General features: G+C 44.3%; 3 protein-coding genes across 12 annotated transcripts in view; 2 read left to right on the top strand and 1 right to left on the bottom strand.

The window, feature by feature from the left end:
* CDC23 (cell division cycle 23) overlaps positions 1–7,612 on the top strand; it is a 25,548-nt gene extending 17,936 nt beyond the window's left edge. The window contains exons 10-16 of the mRNA XM_019027328.4: positions 2,585–2,738; positions 2,854–2,973; positions 3,307–3,382; positions 3,709–3,770; positions 5,356–5,434; positions 5,510–5,629; positions 6,110–7,612. Of these exons, the coding sequence (XP_018882873.1) occupies positions 2,585–2,738; positions 2,854–2,973; positions 3,307–3,382; positions 3,709–3,770; positions 5,356–5,434; positions 5,510–5,629; positions 6,110–6,280 (782 nt within the window). The 3' untranslated portion in view covers positions 6,281–7,612. The remainder of the gene's footprint in view (positions 1–2,584; positions 2,739–2,853; positions 2,974–3,306; positions 3,383–3,708; positions 3,771–5,355; positions 5,435–5,509; positions 5,630–6,109) is intronic.
* On the bottom strand, positions 7,589–16,627 carry KIF20A (kinesin family member 20A). The gene is made up of 19 exons (XM_004042576.5): positions 16,068–16,627; positions 15,425–15,610; positions 13,753–13,842; positions 13,536–13,655; positions 12,803–12,941; positions 12,491–12,678; positions 12,274–12,403; positions 11,901–12,095; positions 11,683–11,794; positions 11,508–11,576; positions 11,159–11,302; positions 10,860–11,025; positions 10,595–10,759; positions 10,325–10,464; positions 10,074–10,176; positions 9,561–9,759; positions 9,219–9,310; positions 8,843–8,980; positions 7,589–8,165 (listed from the first exon to the last, which is right to left on the bottom strand). Exons 2-19 carry the CDS (start codon positions 15,587–15,589, stop codon positions 7,848–7,850), a joined length of 2,673 nt encoding a protein of 890 aa, XP_004042624.1. The 5' UTR covers positions 15,590–15,610; positions 16,068–16,627; the 3' UTR covers positions 7,589–7,847.
* Positions 16,533–16,675, top strand: part of BRD8 (bromodomain containing 8) — a 38,116-nt gene continuing 37,973 nt past the window's right edge. For all 10 annotated transcript variants that reach the window (XM_063706802.1, XM_055389126.2, XM_055389125.2 and 7 more), the window contains exon 1: positions 16,533–16,675. In XM_063706802.1, coding sequence (XP_063562872.1) covers positions 16,657–16,675 — 19 coding nt within the window. In that variant the 5' untranslated portion in view covers positions 16,533–16,656.

Genomic DNA, 16,675 nt, shown 5'->3' with positions numbered 1-16,675 from the left:
GTTAACATGTTCTCATGCCACATTAAAAGGAATATGTATATATATATACATATGCAAGGTTTAATGGGCTGCTTGCTTTACAAAAATAGGATATTATATACATACTCTGCATTTTGGTTTTCTCATTGAACAGTATTTCATGAAAATCCTTCTTAGTCTTGGTGTAGCTCTTCATTCTTTTTTAAAAAAATATAGCTTAGGCCAGTGCAAGGGCTCAGCACTTTGGGAGGCTGAGGCAGGAGGATTACTTGAGCCCAGGAGTTCAAGACCAGCCTGGGCGGGTGGATCACCTGAGCTCAGGAGTTTGAGACCAGCCTGGCCAACATGGTGAAACCCTGTCACTACTGAAAATATGAAAATTAGCCGGGCGTGGTGGCGGATACCTGTAATCCCAGCTACTCAGGAGACTGAGGCAGGAGAATCGCTAGAATCCGGGAGGCGGAGGGTGCAGCGAGCCAAGGTCGTACCATTGCACTCCAGCCTGGGCGACGAGCGAAACTCCGTCTCAAAACAAAAAAAAGACACCAAAAAAACACATAGTTTTATTGAGGTATAATTTACATACCATAAAATGTTAAGTCTACATTTCAATGAGTTTTTGTAAATTTATGCAGTTGTAACCATTACCATAATCCAGTTTAGAATACTCCATCACCCCAAAAAGTTCCCTTGTGTGTATTTGCAGTCAGTCCCATTCCCATCCCCCAGCAACCACTGCTTTGCTTCTTTATAGTTTTGCCTATTCCAGGAATTTCATATAAATGGATTCTTGCAATATTTAGTCTTATTGTCTGGCTTCTTTCAGTTAGCTTTTTTTTGAGACAGGGTCTCTCTCTGTCACCAGGCTGGAGTGCAGTGGCATGAACTCCTGGGCTCAACCTTTCTCCTGCCTCAGCCTCTGGAGTAGCTGGGACTACAGGCATATATCACCACACCTGGATACTTTTTATTTTTAGAGACAGGGTCTCACTATGTTGCCCATGCTGGTCTCGAACTCCTGACCTTAAGTGATCCTCCCGCCTCAGCCTCCCATCCATTAGCATGCTTTAGAGGTTCATCTGTATTGCAGCATGTATCAGTAGTTCCTTTTATTGCTGAGTAGTATTCCATGTTTGGATATGCCACATTTTGTTTATTCACTAGTTGATATAAGACAGATGGCTCTTATACTTTCTTCAGCTGAAATCTTTCACTTCCACTTTTTAAGACCAATGAGAATAGAACTGCTTTGATTCTTGTGTGAGAGGGAAACTTAGAGCGCTACCTTTTTTTTTTTTTTGGAGACGGAGTTTTGCTTTTGTTGCCCAGGCTGGAGTGCAATGGCGTGATCTTGGCTCACCGCAACCTCTGCCTCCTGGGTTCAAGCGATTCTCCTGCCTTAGCCTCCTGAGGAGCTGGGATTACAGGCATGTGCCACCATGCCCAGCTAATTTTGTATTTTTAGTAGAGGCCGAGTTTCTTCCTATTGGTCAGACTGGTCTCGAACTCCTGACCTCAGGTGATCCGCCCGCCTTAGCCTCCCAAAGTGGTGGGATTACAGGCGTGATCCACCACTCCTGGTCAGAATGCTACCTTTTTAACCCTTGAGGTACCTGGTTTTTTTTTTTTTGAGACAGAATCATATCTCTTTTTTTCCTTTTTTTTTAAGATGTTGTTTTGCTCTATTACCCAAGCTGGAGTGCGGTGGCACGATCTCAGCTCATTGCAACCTCTGCCTCCCAGGTTCAAGCGATTCTCCTGCCTCAGCTTCCTGAGTAGCTGGGACTACAGACGTGCGCCACCATGCCTGGCTAATTTTTGTATTTTTAGTAGAGACAGGGTTTTGCCATGTTGGCCAGGCTGGTCTGAAACTTCTGACCTCAGGTGATCTGTCCACCTTGGCCTCCCAAAGTGCTGGGATTACAGGCGTGAGTCACTGTGCCCAGCCTGGGTACCTCTTTAGAAACCTAGGCTCCAAGGAATATAGTTTGAAAACCACCGATGTAAAGCATAATCTAAGAAAATGTGTATATAGGCCAGATGTGGTGGCTCATGCCTTTGATTCCAGCACTTTGGGAGGCTGAGGCAGGAAGATCGCTTGAGCTCAGGAGTTTGAGACCATCCTGGCAACATAGGGAGACTGTCTCCACAAAAAAATTTAAAAATTACCCCGGCTTGGTGGCATGTGCCTGTGCTCCCAGCTACTTGAAAGCCTTATGTGGGAGGATTGCTTGAGCTCAGGAGGTTGAGGCTGCTGTGAGCTGTGATTACACTACTGCAATCCAGCCTGTGTGACAAAGCAAGACCTTGTCTCAGAAAAAAAGAAAGAAAGAGAATGTGTATATAAATGCTGTATCCAGGTGATATTAAAAGGAATAAAAACTTGCAGTGTTTAAGAATACTTTTTTTTTTTAACCGGAATGTGTGACAGATGAAATATATTTCCCAAGGGAATATTTTCCTTTTGTACAATTTGGGTGTTTTGCCAGGACTTTAGAGGGAATGGGTTATGGTTTCACGCCCATTTGGTGGAATGCTATCTATTTTAATGGACTTTTATTTTTACCTTTCTGATTATTCATTTTTTTGTTTGATTTTTAATCAGGCAATTATTACAGTTTACGTTCTCAGCATGAGAAGGCAGCCTTATATTTCCAGAGAGCCCTGAAATTAAATCCTCGGTATCTTGGTGCCTGGACACTGATGGGACATGAGTACATGGAGATGAAGAACACGTCTGCTGCTATCCAGGCTTATAGGTGATTATCTAGAGGTGGTGAGGTAGAGCAGATTGCTGTGGTTAGGAGCCTCTAAGCCTGCAAGTTGCCAACCTTGATTCTGCCTTCTTAACAACCTGTCTTTTCCATTTCTTAGACATGCCATTGAGGTCAACAAACGGGACTACAGAGCTTGGTATGGCCTCGGGCAGACCTATGAAATCCTTAAGATGCCATTTTACTGCCTTTATTATTATAGACGGGCCCACCAGCTTCGGTAAGCCTGGTCACTTGACAATGCGTCTGATATGGGAAGGGCTAATAACTTTTTTTTCCTCTTTTGATAGCTATTGACAAATCACAGTGGATGGTTTTGACTCTTGGGGATCTGAGTTTAAAGTTGCTAAATGCTGTTTGGTTATTTTCATTTAGTATATTTCACTAACGGGTTAATAGTATAATTATGAACACAAAGTAATCTATTATATGGAGCATCAGGTTAAAGACCAGTTGTTGCATAGATTTGAAATAGTGGTGTACTGGTTCCTCAAGGGAGAACTTCAGTTTCTGTAAAAAGTCTTTGCTCAGACTGCCTGTTCTTCTTTCTCAGACCCAATGATTCTCGCATGCTGGTTGCTTTAGGAGAATGTTATGAGAAACTCAATCAACTAGTGGAAGCCAAAAAGGTACCTTAAATTGGGTCCTGAAGAATTTGAGTGGAAATCTGCTGTTTAGATGAAGGTTGGGCTATCTGTGCTCTAATTTTTCCCTTATTCTGATCTAGGTGCATAGGAAAGTCTGAATATTTATAGATACATAGTCTGAAAGCAAAGCTGGGCCAAGGTCATCAGTGGGAATGTCAGTGTGTAGCCTAGACCTATCAGAACTAGTAAAAATGTCTTGCATTCTATAAATCTGAACTTCTGGGAGGCTTGCAGGGTCTTAACCTTCATATGATTTAGTTGTGGCACATGGGACAATGGTCAAAATGACCAGTTTATTTTTTTGACAGTGTTATTGGAGAGCTTACGCCGTGGGAGATGTGGAGAAAATGGCTCTGGTGAAACTGGCAAAGTGAGTGAAAGGAGTGAAATGCTATTGATATTTCTGTTGGCTTCTCTGGGATGGTGGGTCCTGCATGGTCTAGAGCCTCCCATCCACCCATCATTCTACATGGGTGTAGGGATGTAGCAGGGTGTGTGAATGCTGGTTTGTGAATGTAGCCATCTTGTCCCTAGAGAATGCCACTTCTGGCCAGGTGCAGTGGCTCATGCCTGTAATTCTAGCACTTTGGGCGGCTGAGGGAGGTGGATGACCTGAGGTCAGGAGTTCAAGACCTGGGAGGTGGAGGTTGCAGTGAGCCGAGATCGCGCCATTGCACTCCAGCCTGGGCAACAAGAGCAAAACTCCGTCTCAAAATAAAAAAATAAAAAGAGAATGCTACTTCTCTTGAAGGAGGGCCGTTGCTTTCCTATTAAAGCAAGAGATCAAGATTGATTTGAAGAAAGGATAACATTTTTGTGTCAGAGTACTCTAGGAAAACTACTTTCAGTATTAATTTCCTGCTAAGGGCCAGAAAAATTAGGAATAACTCAAATAGTAGGCAAAGAGGTTCTTAAATGTAAAGAGGTTCCTGTCTGGATTCTTAGGAAAAAAATTGAGTTGCTTGGTATCTTTTTTTTTTTTTTTTTTGTAATTTATAGATAGGATCTTGCTGTGATGACCAGGTTGGTCTTGAAGTCATTGGTCTCAGCCAGATTAGAGAGTAGCTAGGATTATGGCCCTATGCCACCATGCCTGGCCACTTGTTATCTTTTTTTTTTTTGAGACGGAGTCTTGCTCTGTCACGGAGGCTAGAGTGCAACCTCTGCCTCCTGGGTTCAAATGATTCTCCTGCCTCAGTCTCCCGAGTAGCTGGGATTACAGGCGCTTGCCACCACACCTGGCTAGTTTTTGTATTTTTCAGTAGAGACAGAGTTTTGCCATGTTGGCCAGGCTGGTCTTGAACTCCTGATCTCTGATGACCCACCCGCCTTGGCCTCCCAAAGTGCTGGGATTACAGGTGTGAGCCACCTTGCCCAGCTTTTTTTTTTTTTTTTTTTTTTTGAGTCTGAGTCTCACTCTGTGGCCCAGGCTGGAGTGTAGTGGTATGATCTTGGCTCGCTGCAACCTCCACCTCCCGAGTTAAAGTAATTCTCCTGCTCCAGCTTCCTGAGTAGGTGGGATTACAGGCATGTGTCACAACGCCCGGCTAATTTTTCTACTTTTAGTAGAGATGAGGTTTCACCTTGTTGGCCATGCTGGTCTCAAACTCCTGACCTTAAGTGATCTGCCCTCCTTGGCCTCCCAAAGTGCTGGGATTACAGGCATGAGCCACTTTACTCTGGGTATTACTAGATAATTTTTGCAAGGATGGATTATCTAGCTTAGATATTAATATTTACTGACTCTCCTTCCATCATTAGCAGAGTAATGTTTCTAAGCTTTGATAACAGTAACTATCACATCTAATACTATTCTAGTTCCAAGAGTGTCATTTATGTCAAAATTCATACTTACCTATGTATTGTTTTTTTTTTGGTCTTATGTACTTTTACATTTTTTGTCACTAAGTTGCTTTGGGATATCATTGGTACTTAAAGATCAGTTTCTTTTGTAGGCTTCATGAACAGTTGACTGAGTCAGAACAGGCTGCCCAGTGTTACATCAAATATATCCAAGATATCTATTCCTGTGGGGTATGTATCATACCATGAGAATTGTACTGTTGATATTATTACTGTCACCTCAGTCATTTTGCTTTCCCTTTCTAGGAAATAGTAGAACACTTGGAGGAAAGCACTGCCTTTCGCTATCTGGCCCAGTACTATTTTAAGTGCAAACTGTGGGATGAAGCTTCAACTTGTGCACAAAAGTGTTGTGCATTTAATGATGTGAGTATCAGTTCTTTAATAAAAGGTTTCCATTTTAGGCTAGAACATAAGATACTTAAGTGGAAAGCCTACCTTGGCCAGGCGAGCGGCTCACACCTATAATCCCAACACTTTGGGAGGCTGAGGCAGGAGGATCGCTTGTGTCCAGGAGTTCAAGACCAGCCTGGACAAAAAAGGGAGAGCTTGTTTCTACAAAAAATAAATTTTGCCAGGTTTGATGGTGCATGCCTGTGGTCCCAGCTACTCAGGAGGCTGAGGTGAGAGGATCACTTGAGCCTGGGAGGTCGAGGCTGCAGTGAGCCTTGATCACACCACTGCACTGTAGCCTGGGTGACACAGTGAGACTCCATCTCAAAAAAAAAAAAAAAAGCAAGCCTACCGCCTCCTTGATCTGTGGAACTTGTTTAACAGCATCTTAATAACTTGTTTTCGAGACTAGCTTTGGACATGTTTTGAAACATTTCCCTGACTTTGTTGCAGACCCGGGAAGAAGGTAAGGCCTTACTCCGGCAAATCCTACAGCTTCGGAACCAGGGCGAGACTCCTACCACCGAGGTGCCTGCTCCTTTTTTCCTACCCGCTTCACTCTCTGCTAACAATACCCCCACACGCAGAGTTTCTCCACTCAACTTGTCTTCTGTCACGCCATAGTTGGCTACTCTCAAGCCAGCACATTGTTAGACCCATCTTAATTAAGCCTTACCTCCATGTAAAGAACAGCACGTCTGTTCCAAGGACCTCAGCTCTTCTTGTTTCTACAGATGGCAACAGCTCCATAGGGACAGCTTGTATAATTACCTTCAGAGGCCAACTGACAGAATCCTGGCAGGAACAGACATTATCTTGCCAGTTAGAAGTACTTCTGTCTCACTTATGTCCAAAGAGTGGCTATAGATCTTGGCCTTCTTCCCTGAATGCTTTTTTTTTTTTTTTGGCCCCCAAGAAAAAGAAAATCCCTTTTATAGCACTTTAGCACAGGCAATGCTACAGGAACAAAGTTTCAATGCTGCTGAGAGTGAAAGAAAGGAGGAAAGTCTGCCACTCTACCCTGAGCTGGCAGTAGGGCACTGAGTACCCTAGGAAGAAGTCAGAGCAATGGATACAAATGACCTTGCTCTTGGATTTGCTGAGCATGATCCCTATTCTGATGTCAGAGATTAGGTTTAAATGGAATAGAGCTATCCATTTGTTCTTACTCTCTAGGGAGACAATCTTCCAAAACAGTTTTGAGGGGGTCTTCTAAAGCTTTCAAATTGGAAGTAACTTACTAGAGTTGAATAAAAGAAGGGCAAAAATAATCTCACAGAGCTTGGAACTGCTGATAGCCCTTACTGAGGGCAAAAGATGGCTATATTGTTAGCTATACTCCTACCAAAGCAAGCAAGGAGATAGGATTATAGATAATTTTACGGACATTTGGAAATAACATTTGTGATTATACAGACAAGAATAAACTCACTTCAAGCTGGTCTGTTTTAATAAATTTTCAATGTAATTGTCTATTTTTTTCCCTCCCATCTGCAACAGAATACATTTTTTTTAGCCTTTATCTAGATGAGGTAAAGGGAATCATTCTTATGGTGCTCTTGGAGAGTTTCAGGCCTGTGCATGTGTGTACAGCAGGAGGTAATATGCTATAATGTCTGCTGTAATATATTTGCACAGTAGATGCTATGGATCATTCTGAGCTCAGGGTCCAGACTTTATTCTTATTCCCAGAATTTTGTGTTACCTTTTTACCTCCTAACATATGACACTTCATCTTATATTAAGGAAGGTTTAGAATATCTAATACGACTTGAATTCATTTGTCACTAAGCCTTCTCAGGCAAGCTGTATACTAGTTACTGGTCTCCACTGCCATGTCTTTTCAAGGTTCCCATGGTCCAGAATGATGTTTGATTCTTAATTTTTCTGTCCCTTTTATAATTTGTTTTAATGATTTTGCTACATTTGGAATTCAATAAAAAATGTGAACAATAATATCTTTAATATAACTGTTTTTGTGTGCATAGAAATCATATAAGTAAATAAAAAAAACAACAACATGAGATTACATAGGTGGTTATAATACAAAAGTGGGAAAAAAGCTAGTGTCTGAGTATTGCATCCTGGATATAATTCCTGATATATAGTAAAGCATAAAAGAGACCTATTTCTTCAGGAGAGTAGCTGACCCACCTCAGGGCCATGACTGCTCTTCTCTTTCCCCACAGACTTAGTACTTTTTGCCAAAAGGCCCAGATTTGAGTAAAGGGGAGCGCCGTGAGCGTAGGATCCGGGCATAAGGGCTGCAGTCTGTTGAGCTTTGGCAGGTTGGTGTTCGGGGAAGTAAATTTCGAAGGAATGGTTTCTTCCCTGGTGGTTGTTGGTTTGGTTGCTGATTTTCCTGGTTGGTACCAAGGCGCTTTTTGGCAGAAACCTGGCCTTGGAGTTTCAACACAGTATGATACTGCTCAGCAATACATGCTGCCTTCTTCCGAAGGTCCAGTTTCACTAGCACCATGTTGTTCTGCAGTTCAGCCAGAGTCTGGTCCTAAGGAAGATCAATAAAGTTATAGAAAACACTTTTGTCTGGTATATTAGAGAAACGAGAGGGCTAAGGGTAATACATACCGTCCATTACTAGTTACTAACAACTGTTTCTTCAAAGATTAAAACTCTTTAAGGTCGGAGCTTATAACTGAATAAGGGGACATTTTCTGAGAACAAAACATAAGCAGTGCTGAATAGGACATCTTCTAACACATAAGGTAGTATGAGCTTGAGTAAATTTAATTTCTAAGTGCCTCAGTCTCTAAATGTCAAATTAAATGTTGAGTTTAGTTTAAGATACACAATTTTAACATTTTAATCTCTCTGGAATCAGGATGCATCTTACTGATGAGAAATGTCATATCTAAATTGTTACTTTTTTCTTAGTAGTACATAAAATAATGGTTTCTTATAATCAGTAGCATCTTAGATGAAATATGACAGTAACTACCTCCCTAAGGTGGTTGTGACAGAAAATGCCTATAAATTACTTAGCACAGTGCCTGGTACTTAGTAAATGCTTAACAAAGAATAGTTATTTTTATTTTGCAAATATACTGCTCTCACTATAAATTCAGCCTAAAAATCTTTACCTTTTTCTTCTGGTCCTCTTTCCTTTCTCACATATACACTGGAGTGGGCTGGTAGGACAGAAGTGGGTATATAGTTTGCCCTAACCTGTTTGATTAAGATGTCATCACAAGTGGTCAAGGCTTGACGAAGTTTTCCTGCCCCAGTGCTGTGGCAACAAGCTCTCTCTGCTGATTGGAGAGACTCACCAAGTTTCTGAAGCTCTGTCCGCAACAGCCTTATATTCTGAAAAAGGGGAAGTAGGAATCATATTGTGGCCAAGAGCAACCAGGATAATGATCTGGAGGGGTCAGGTAGCCATTTGAAGAGAAGTAAAATTAGAAAGGCTAGTCAGCTGAGTGAAATAGCCACTCTCCAGAACTGTGCACAAAAAACATCTTGTCTTCACATGAACCAGTGATAGAGTGTTGGATGTGGGAAATTGCCTTAGGTAAGAGTTTGGTAAACAGAGAATGGTAATTACCTTCTGGCCCTCTTCTAACTTCTTGTCCACATCAATGGTGAAGGGCTTGGCTGAGGGTGGTGGTTCTAACATTTTCTGATACTTATGCAACTCTGACGGAAGGAAACAGGAAACTTAAAATATGTGGGGTTTTTTTAGCCTTGGACTAACCTCTTTAACTGAGTTAACAGTAGCTTGCAGCAAATATAAAAAGTGAGGCTATGTGTATCCTAGATTGAAATGTCAGGGGGATGTAGCTTGCAGTTTAGGAAATTATGTTAGAGCAGGAGTTAGAAGGCCTGGGTTTAAGTAACAGCTCTTCCCTGAACCACTGTTATGTTTCCTGCCTGTCTCTTTCCTCACCTTCAGTGGTGGAGTTTAGCTCTGCTTTGCACTGCTGTAATTTAGCTTTAACCTCCTGAAGCTGCTGGGTGGAGGCAGAAGCTGCCAACCTTTGTGACCGCCGTAGGGCCAATTCAGACCCTGATTGCTGATGGGCCACTGGTTGTTGTCTGGCTTCCTGCAAGAGAGCTTCTAGCTCTTCAATCTTTTCATCCCGCTCCTAAGAGGGAAGCAGAGAGCACAATTCTTTGCAGAGCCAGAAAAATATTGCTAAGACAGATGACTGAACAAACAAAGCACTTGTGACACTGATCCCTTGAAAACCTGTTGTTAGCACTTAATACGATTTCCTGGCCAACTAAACCCTTAATCAATTCACCAAACATAGACTGAACCCAAAGCACTATGGGGAATAGAGAAAAGGGAGTTATATATTCCTGCCCTTACTGGAGTAGTTTACAAAATCTCTTTACTTCAGGCAAGCTAGTGATGGAAATCTGAGCAGCTAATTGGAGCTGGCTCAGGGCAACTCACCTGAATCTCTTCTTGGTAAAAACTTGTCAGTGACTCCTTGAGGATATTTAGTTTTTCTTCATACATTTCCTCCAATAGTTCCTTTTGGGTGTCCAAATGTTCACTGTCAGAAACAGAGGAGAAAAGAGAGGTAAGTGAAGGTTCTGAGGAGTGAACCTGGGGAACAGATCTTGAGGCACAACTTCACCTAACTCCTTACTTCCCACCCTCTGTCCCAGGTGACAGAGCAAGAGGGGTCACTCAGCTAGTACCTGCACCACTGTTCCCGCTGTTGCATCTGTTCTACCATCTCATTGCAAATTTCATCTCGGAGATGCATCTCCAGCTGTAGCTTTTCCTGTCGTTCCTTCAAAAGCAGTGTCTTCATGGCTTCCACAACTTGTAGGAGCTCCTAGGAGAGACACACATGTCAGAGGTCATCGGATGCTCATGCCCTCAAAAGGCACAAGCCCACCTGGAAGGCACCATGGAAAAATGTGTAGCTACTAAGCTGCTACACTAAAGCTTTCTTGTATTCTCACCTCTTTGCCATACATGGAGATGTCAGCTTCATTTTCAATATCATCATCAAGGCCTGTGTCTGCCTTAGCCCCTTTCTCTAAGCTGGGGGATACCTGAAGACTATGTTCCTTGATGAACGAGTGCAGGGATGGGAATCCCAGTTGCATAGGTGGGGCATGCACAAGCTAGAGGGAAAAAAAATATCTTACTTGACTCCATAAGTAGTCCCTAGGAGCTTTCTTAGAGTTACCAGTTCCAAGCGCGCACACCCATCTAGCTTCTCACCTGGCTAGCAATGGCTGAGAACTTGGCCACATGAAGAGTTTCATCATAGGTAGATGCACAGGGATTCACATTGACAATCATGCAGGAACGGCCTCGGCCTGTGAAGAAACCTTGGAACACTCGAGTCAACTTGCTGTCACGGAAGGGAACCAGGTTCTGCTTTGACCTGGCAGAGAATCAGAGATAATAGAGCTGTGAGCAGAACACCAGCCCTTTGGGTATCCTAGCACCATCCCCAGTGGTGACCAGGAAGTCTCTTAGCAAATTGCAGAGCCCAGGAATTATAGTCAAAAGCTCACCGGTTCTGCTGGTTTTGACGAAGGGCAGCAATACAGCGGCCCAGGGTGTGCAGAGAGGTGTTAATGTTTCCTGCTTCCTTCAACCGTTCACCACTCTTCTGATCTTTGCAGCGCTCTGAGCCAGCCAGATCACAGAGTGACAGCCTAGAATGATGCACAGGATCTGACATAAGGGCCTCACACATTATGAGCCTTCTGGCCCTTTGTATAATTCTGGAGAGGGGACGGCCCACTAAGAATCTCTGTACCCAAAGAAGGAGAACACGTAGTTCCCCTGAGGACCTCCTCCATGCTTTCCCAACTATCATTTATGGCCAAGAAGCCCAAATTTCTAAATGGATAAACTTACTCGCTGATCTTGGGGACTATATCTCCTTCCCCCTGAAGGTGTAGGATCCTGATTGAGAAGATGCTGTGACTGGAAGTTAAGAAAAACAAAAAGTCATTGCACATTTTCCATGACCAGGCAGAGGACTAATGTTTCCTGGAACACAGTGAAGAGTTTATTCTTACAATCTACTCACCTGCGGCTGGAGTTCTGGTTGAGGTGGGTGCTGGCAAAGCTCTGGTTCTTACGACCCACTTTCAGGAGCTTCCAGGCCTCTTCAGCATCTTGCACATGAATCCAGTTGAGATCTGGGGCCAAAGGAGAGGGGTGTAAGATGGGAACATCCAACTCTTTTGCCAGTCTCTCCCCAGTTGCCCTCCAGGGTTCATGCCAGCTTCCCCCATGTTCCTTTACCTTTCACATAGGGATTGCCATTTTGATCCTCGCATAGCCGCAAAGTCTGCCTCTTGCGCTGTTGGCTAGGCGGTTCTAATAGGTCATAAAGCAGTTCGTTGTAGATCTCAAAGAATGAGATCCAGACGGAGAAGCGAATGTTTGCCGGGACAGGTAGTGGGGCAGTGTCTGGCTGTGCCCATCGATGACTTGTTTCTGGAGAAGAAGCCAATGTATAGGGCATCAACCTAGAGCAGTTCACCTCTCTTTTGGCCTGCAGGGGCCTTGGAAGGCAGACCTCAAATTGCAACCTCTGGTCTGTACTCCTGGCAGCTATTAGGAACAGGGAGTGAGTTCCTACTATTTCTTGGCAGAGCCCAGTCACGGTACATACCATCCAGCTGGCTACTGCTGGTACACTGACTGATAGAAGAGAGCCCAGCAATGCCACTGTCGAAGCTGGTGCTGGTACCTATCCGACTTTCGATGTAGACACTCCTCTTCAAGGAAGTGGACAGCTCCTCCTGGAGGGGCACAGGGAGAAGGTAAGCACAAAACTTGCCCGAGATTTGTACCCCCTACCCCCACTGCCATGGATACCAATGCTTTACCTCTTGGAGGCCTCCATTTAGCAGGGACAGCTTCTTCATTTCCTCCTGTTGGATCTGCTTGCTGTCTAGCCAGATTACCTCATTGGAGAGCAAGGGCTTCAGATCAGGTGTTGGATGAAGTTGGCCTTGGAGGCTATTGAAGATCAGCGCCAGGGACCGGGGGAGAATCCCTCCATCCTTGATGGTACCTGGAGGCATATGAAAGATGGACAGCTGAGGCAAGTGCCCTTCTCCCCTTAACTCAGAGTCTCAAAAGGTAAAAACAACACCATTACCAGCCAATCAGGAATCCCGTGAAGGCTTACTACTCACCTTGAATCGTGTGGGTTTTCCCTGAGTTAGTGACTCCATATGTATAGATGAGCCAGTTCTGCCCTTTGAGTACATCCTTTACCATCTCCTTCACAGTTAGGTTGAAGAAGGATGCCTGTCCCACTTCTGGCCCAAAGATCTAGAGAGAGACCCAGTTTTTTAGAGGCCTCTCCTTCATCTCCCACTTGCCTCCTGTGCAGAGCCAGCAGATATATTCCTTCCTGAGTGGTTGGCTCTGGAGACCACTCAAGCAGCTTCTTCCTGCAGTGCTGCTGGCTGTTCCCTAAACACTGAGGACTCAAGCACTCTCTGCTAGTCCATCTTTCCACCAAATCAACAAACACTTAAGGAATGCTATGCCCTAGGCCTGATGCTGCACACACAATGGGGCAATATAACAGCCCACAAGTATGGGCTTTGGAGATACATGGATCTAGACTCAGGTCCTAACTCTACTAGTGACTAGCTACATGGCTTCAGCAATATTACATTCATTGAGCCACACTATCCTTGTGAGGAAAATAAGGAAATAATGATAATAACAATAGAATTTTTCAGAACTGATACACATATGTTACTTGACACATTGACTAACACATAACTAGGGCCCTCAAAATTGTAGGTGTGCATATACAAGGAACTCACAGTCAGGAAGAGAAGCTTTCCCTCTAAAGAGGGAATAAAGTTGCCCTTACATGTTGGTCCTTTGTTCACAAACCAGTACCCTCCATACCTGGGAAAAGGTGAACCTGTGTGTGGCTTGGCCAATTCCCCGCTCATTGCTCTTCAGGGCAAAAGAGTCCTTGGGTGCTTGTAGAACAAGGGTCTCCACATTCTCAATATGGACACAACCCTGAGAAGGGAGAAAATACAGTTGTCACAGAAGGCATTCCTGGGAATCTTTTGTACTGCATCATTTCACCTTAAATCCTCCCTTCTCAGACACTTACCTGATCTTCCTGTCGTTCCAACTCTGAAGGTAACAAGGGCCTAACCCTCAAGTATACTTTCACCTTCTCCATACTGTCCTCAGATGGAACCTGTGGCAAAATTCCAGCCCAGAACCACAGATTAATTTCAGCAGTTACCTCCGAGCAAATAGGCAAACAGTAGTTTCTAGGAACTATGATAACACTACCCCATTTCACCTCAAATGTCTCTGTGCAGCTACTCTTTGGTTCCACAATCATTCCAACCCACATGGACATTTTTACTACTTTGTCACCCTTCCCTGTCTCGTCATTATCCTGCAAACGTGGCTTGCCACACCGATGATCTGAGTTAGAATTTATTGACTGGTATGAAAATTAGTATGTGATATTAAAGCAAAGCAGAGGCAAACACACTTGAATTTGAGTCCCAATTCCATGACTTAGTAACTATGAGACCTTGAATTATGAGTTCTTGAAATTCTTGGCCTCAGTTTCCTCATCTGCAGAATGGGGTTAATAATAGCACCTATGTCATTCATTCAACAGATACTTAGAGGCCGGGTGCAGGGGCTCACGCCTGTAATCCCGGCACTTTGGGAGGCCAAAGAGGGTGGATCACCTGAGGTCAGGAGTTCCAGACCAGTCTGGCCAACACAGCAAAACCCCATCTCTACTAAAAATACAAAAATTAGCTGGGCTTGGTGGTGGGTGCCTGTAATTCCAGCTACTCAGGAGGCTGAGGCAGGGAGAACTGCTTGAACCCGGGAGGCGGAGGTTGCAGTGAGCAGAGATTGTGCCACTGCACACCAGCCTGGGGGACAGAGCGAGACTCCATCTCGAAAACAAACAAAAAAACCCAAAAAACAAAAAAAACCCCAGATATTTAGAGTGTCTACTACGGCCTAGGAACTGAGAAGCTCTGATAGTCTATAGTGAGAGACATCATCAAGGACCATGCTCTCATGGAACTTTATAAGTCTCTAAGAGAAACTCTATAAGAGCACAAAAGGTGACAATGTATGTTAATGTTTAGCATAGGACCTAGTACAGTGTTTCTCAACCAGGGTCATTTCCACTCCAAGGGCCATTTAGCAATGCCTGAAGTGCCTGAAGACATTTTTTGATTGTCACAAATGGGAAGGCACTACTGACATCTAGTGGGTAAATGCCAAGAATGCTATTAAACATCTTACAATGTACAGGACAGATCCCTACAAGAACTGTCTAGCCCCAAATGTCAATAATGCTGTGACTGAGAAACCCTGGCCTAGCAGGAAACCTACAACAAATTGAAGCTATGGTGATACTATTAAAACCTGAACATATATTCCACTTACATAATGCCTATATGACCTTGTGCAAATTATTTAGCACAACTGGGCCTCAAGGCAAAGAGAGATAACTATTATTCCCTGAAAGATTAACTAAGAGCACGCACTTGAGGGTATTTCATTAATGCAATGCAAATAATAGTTCTTCTGGACACACAACTCAATTTTTTTTTTACTTGTCATGCCCATAATTTTTTTTCTTTTTTTCTTTTCATAGCCATTTTGTCCTAAATGCCCTTAATTTTGAATTGATCTCAGACCTTTAGGATTGCTAGTCTTTGACCTCATACTACCCTGTATGGACAATTATTGGCCTGAGGATATCACTTTCCGCCCCAGCCACTCCCCAGTTCCTTTACCTGCTGCTTGTCCTCTAGGGAGGTAGAGACGACAGAGCAGTCTGATAGCAGGTTCTTGCGTACCACAGACCCCAAATCTGCAGCTGTGGACTCAAACATGGGAGAAACTACGACATCGTCATCGGACAGCAAGCCCGCTGGCGGAGAAAGGATCCCTTGCGACATGACGGCAGGGGCAGCCTAGGTCTAAAAAGAGACCAAAAAGTGGGCAAGGAGAAGAACCTTTAGGGACAGAAGGGGCCGCGAATTTTAGGTAATAAGTCCCTTGCCCCAGGACACCGGGTCCCGCTTCCTACTTCTTTTCCCCTCCAATTATCGGCAAAGGGGAAGGGAATGAGAGAAGTTCACTTAATGAACAATTGAGAGAAGTTTGAGGCGGCATTTCTGAACGCGAACAGAAGTCCACAGAAATCTGACTCCAAAAGCAGAAGGCTACGCCTAAAGTAGGGCACCTCGCCCGCCGGTGCTGTGGAGGTGGTGTCAGGATCCCTCGGCTCCTTCTCTAACCTCACCCCAAGGACCACCGTGAGAACAGAGATGCAGCATTAAGAGAAAAACAGATGGCTGCAGCTCGGATTTCTTAAAGCCTATTCCGCGCGGGCAAGAGCTGGTAACCCGGGCTCCAGCACAGCCGCACACTCACCCGAAGACGTGCCACTTGCTCCTCCTGGGGTACTGGCTCACTCACACCTAGCCGCCGAAGCTGGACTTTCGCAGCCGCAGAGCACAACTCCGCCCACGAGGTGCAGCTTTGTTACAGATACAATATTTTAAATTACGCGCTGCGTTCGTTCGGCCAATCAGATAGGGAAGCCTGCAGCTACCAATCCGCGTAAGGAAAGGGGGCGGGCCTGACTGGAATTCCAGTCGTTCGCTTCCGCTTGACCTCTCAGATCTAATGTGGGTCCGGGTTACCAACTGTCGTGGATTCGCAGTTATTTTGCCTGGGATTCTTCCAACTTAACCTTTCTCCTTGAACCTTAGAGATTTCTTACCTAAGAAGCCTAAAGGAAATCTTGAGGCTTCAGCCGCCAACTCCTGTCCTTCCTTAGCAACAATCTTAACAGGAGTGCACAGGATAACTGGTTTAGGGTGCTTGCTTTGTCTCAAGGGGAAAAACGACATTTCCCAGGAGGCACCGCGAACCAACGCCGGTACACTATTTCCCAGAATTCCAGGGTTTCGGCCCTACCAGACCGTCTCTCCTCAGGGTTGGAGACTTCGGGGCCAAGATGGCGACGGGAACGGGCA

The sequence above is a fragment of the Gorilla gorilla genome, chromosome 4 (assembly GCF_029281585.2).
Source record: "Gorilla gorilla gorilla isolate KB3781 chromosome 4, NHGRI_mGorGor1-v2.1_pri, whole genome shotgun sequence".
Taxonomy (NCBI): Eukaryota; Metazoa; Chordata; class Mammalia; order Primates; family Hominidae; genus Gorilla; species Gorilla gorilla.
This window is presented reverse-complemented; position numbering and strand designations above follow the sequence as displayed.

Coding starts and splice junctions, on each gene's coding strand:
- KIF20A (XM_004042576.5), bottom strand. CDS start 15,589: ATGTCGCAAGGGATCCTTTCTCCGCCAGCGGGCTTGCTGTCCGATGAC. Junction 13,843..15,424: donor CCCTAGAGGACAAGCAGCAG/GTAAAGGAACTG, acceptor ATTTTGCCACAG/GTTCCATCTGAGGACAGTAT. Junction 11,303..11,507: donor ATAGTCCCCAAGATCAGCGA/GTAAGTTTATCC, acceptor GCATCATTCTAG/GCTGTCACTCTGTGATCTGG.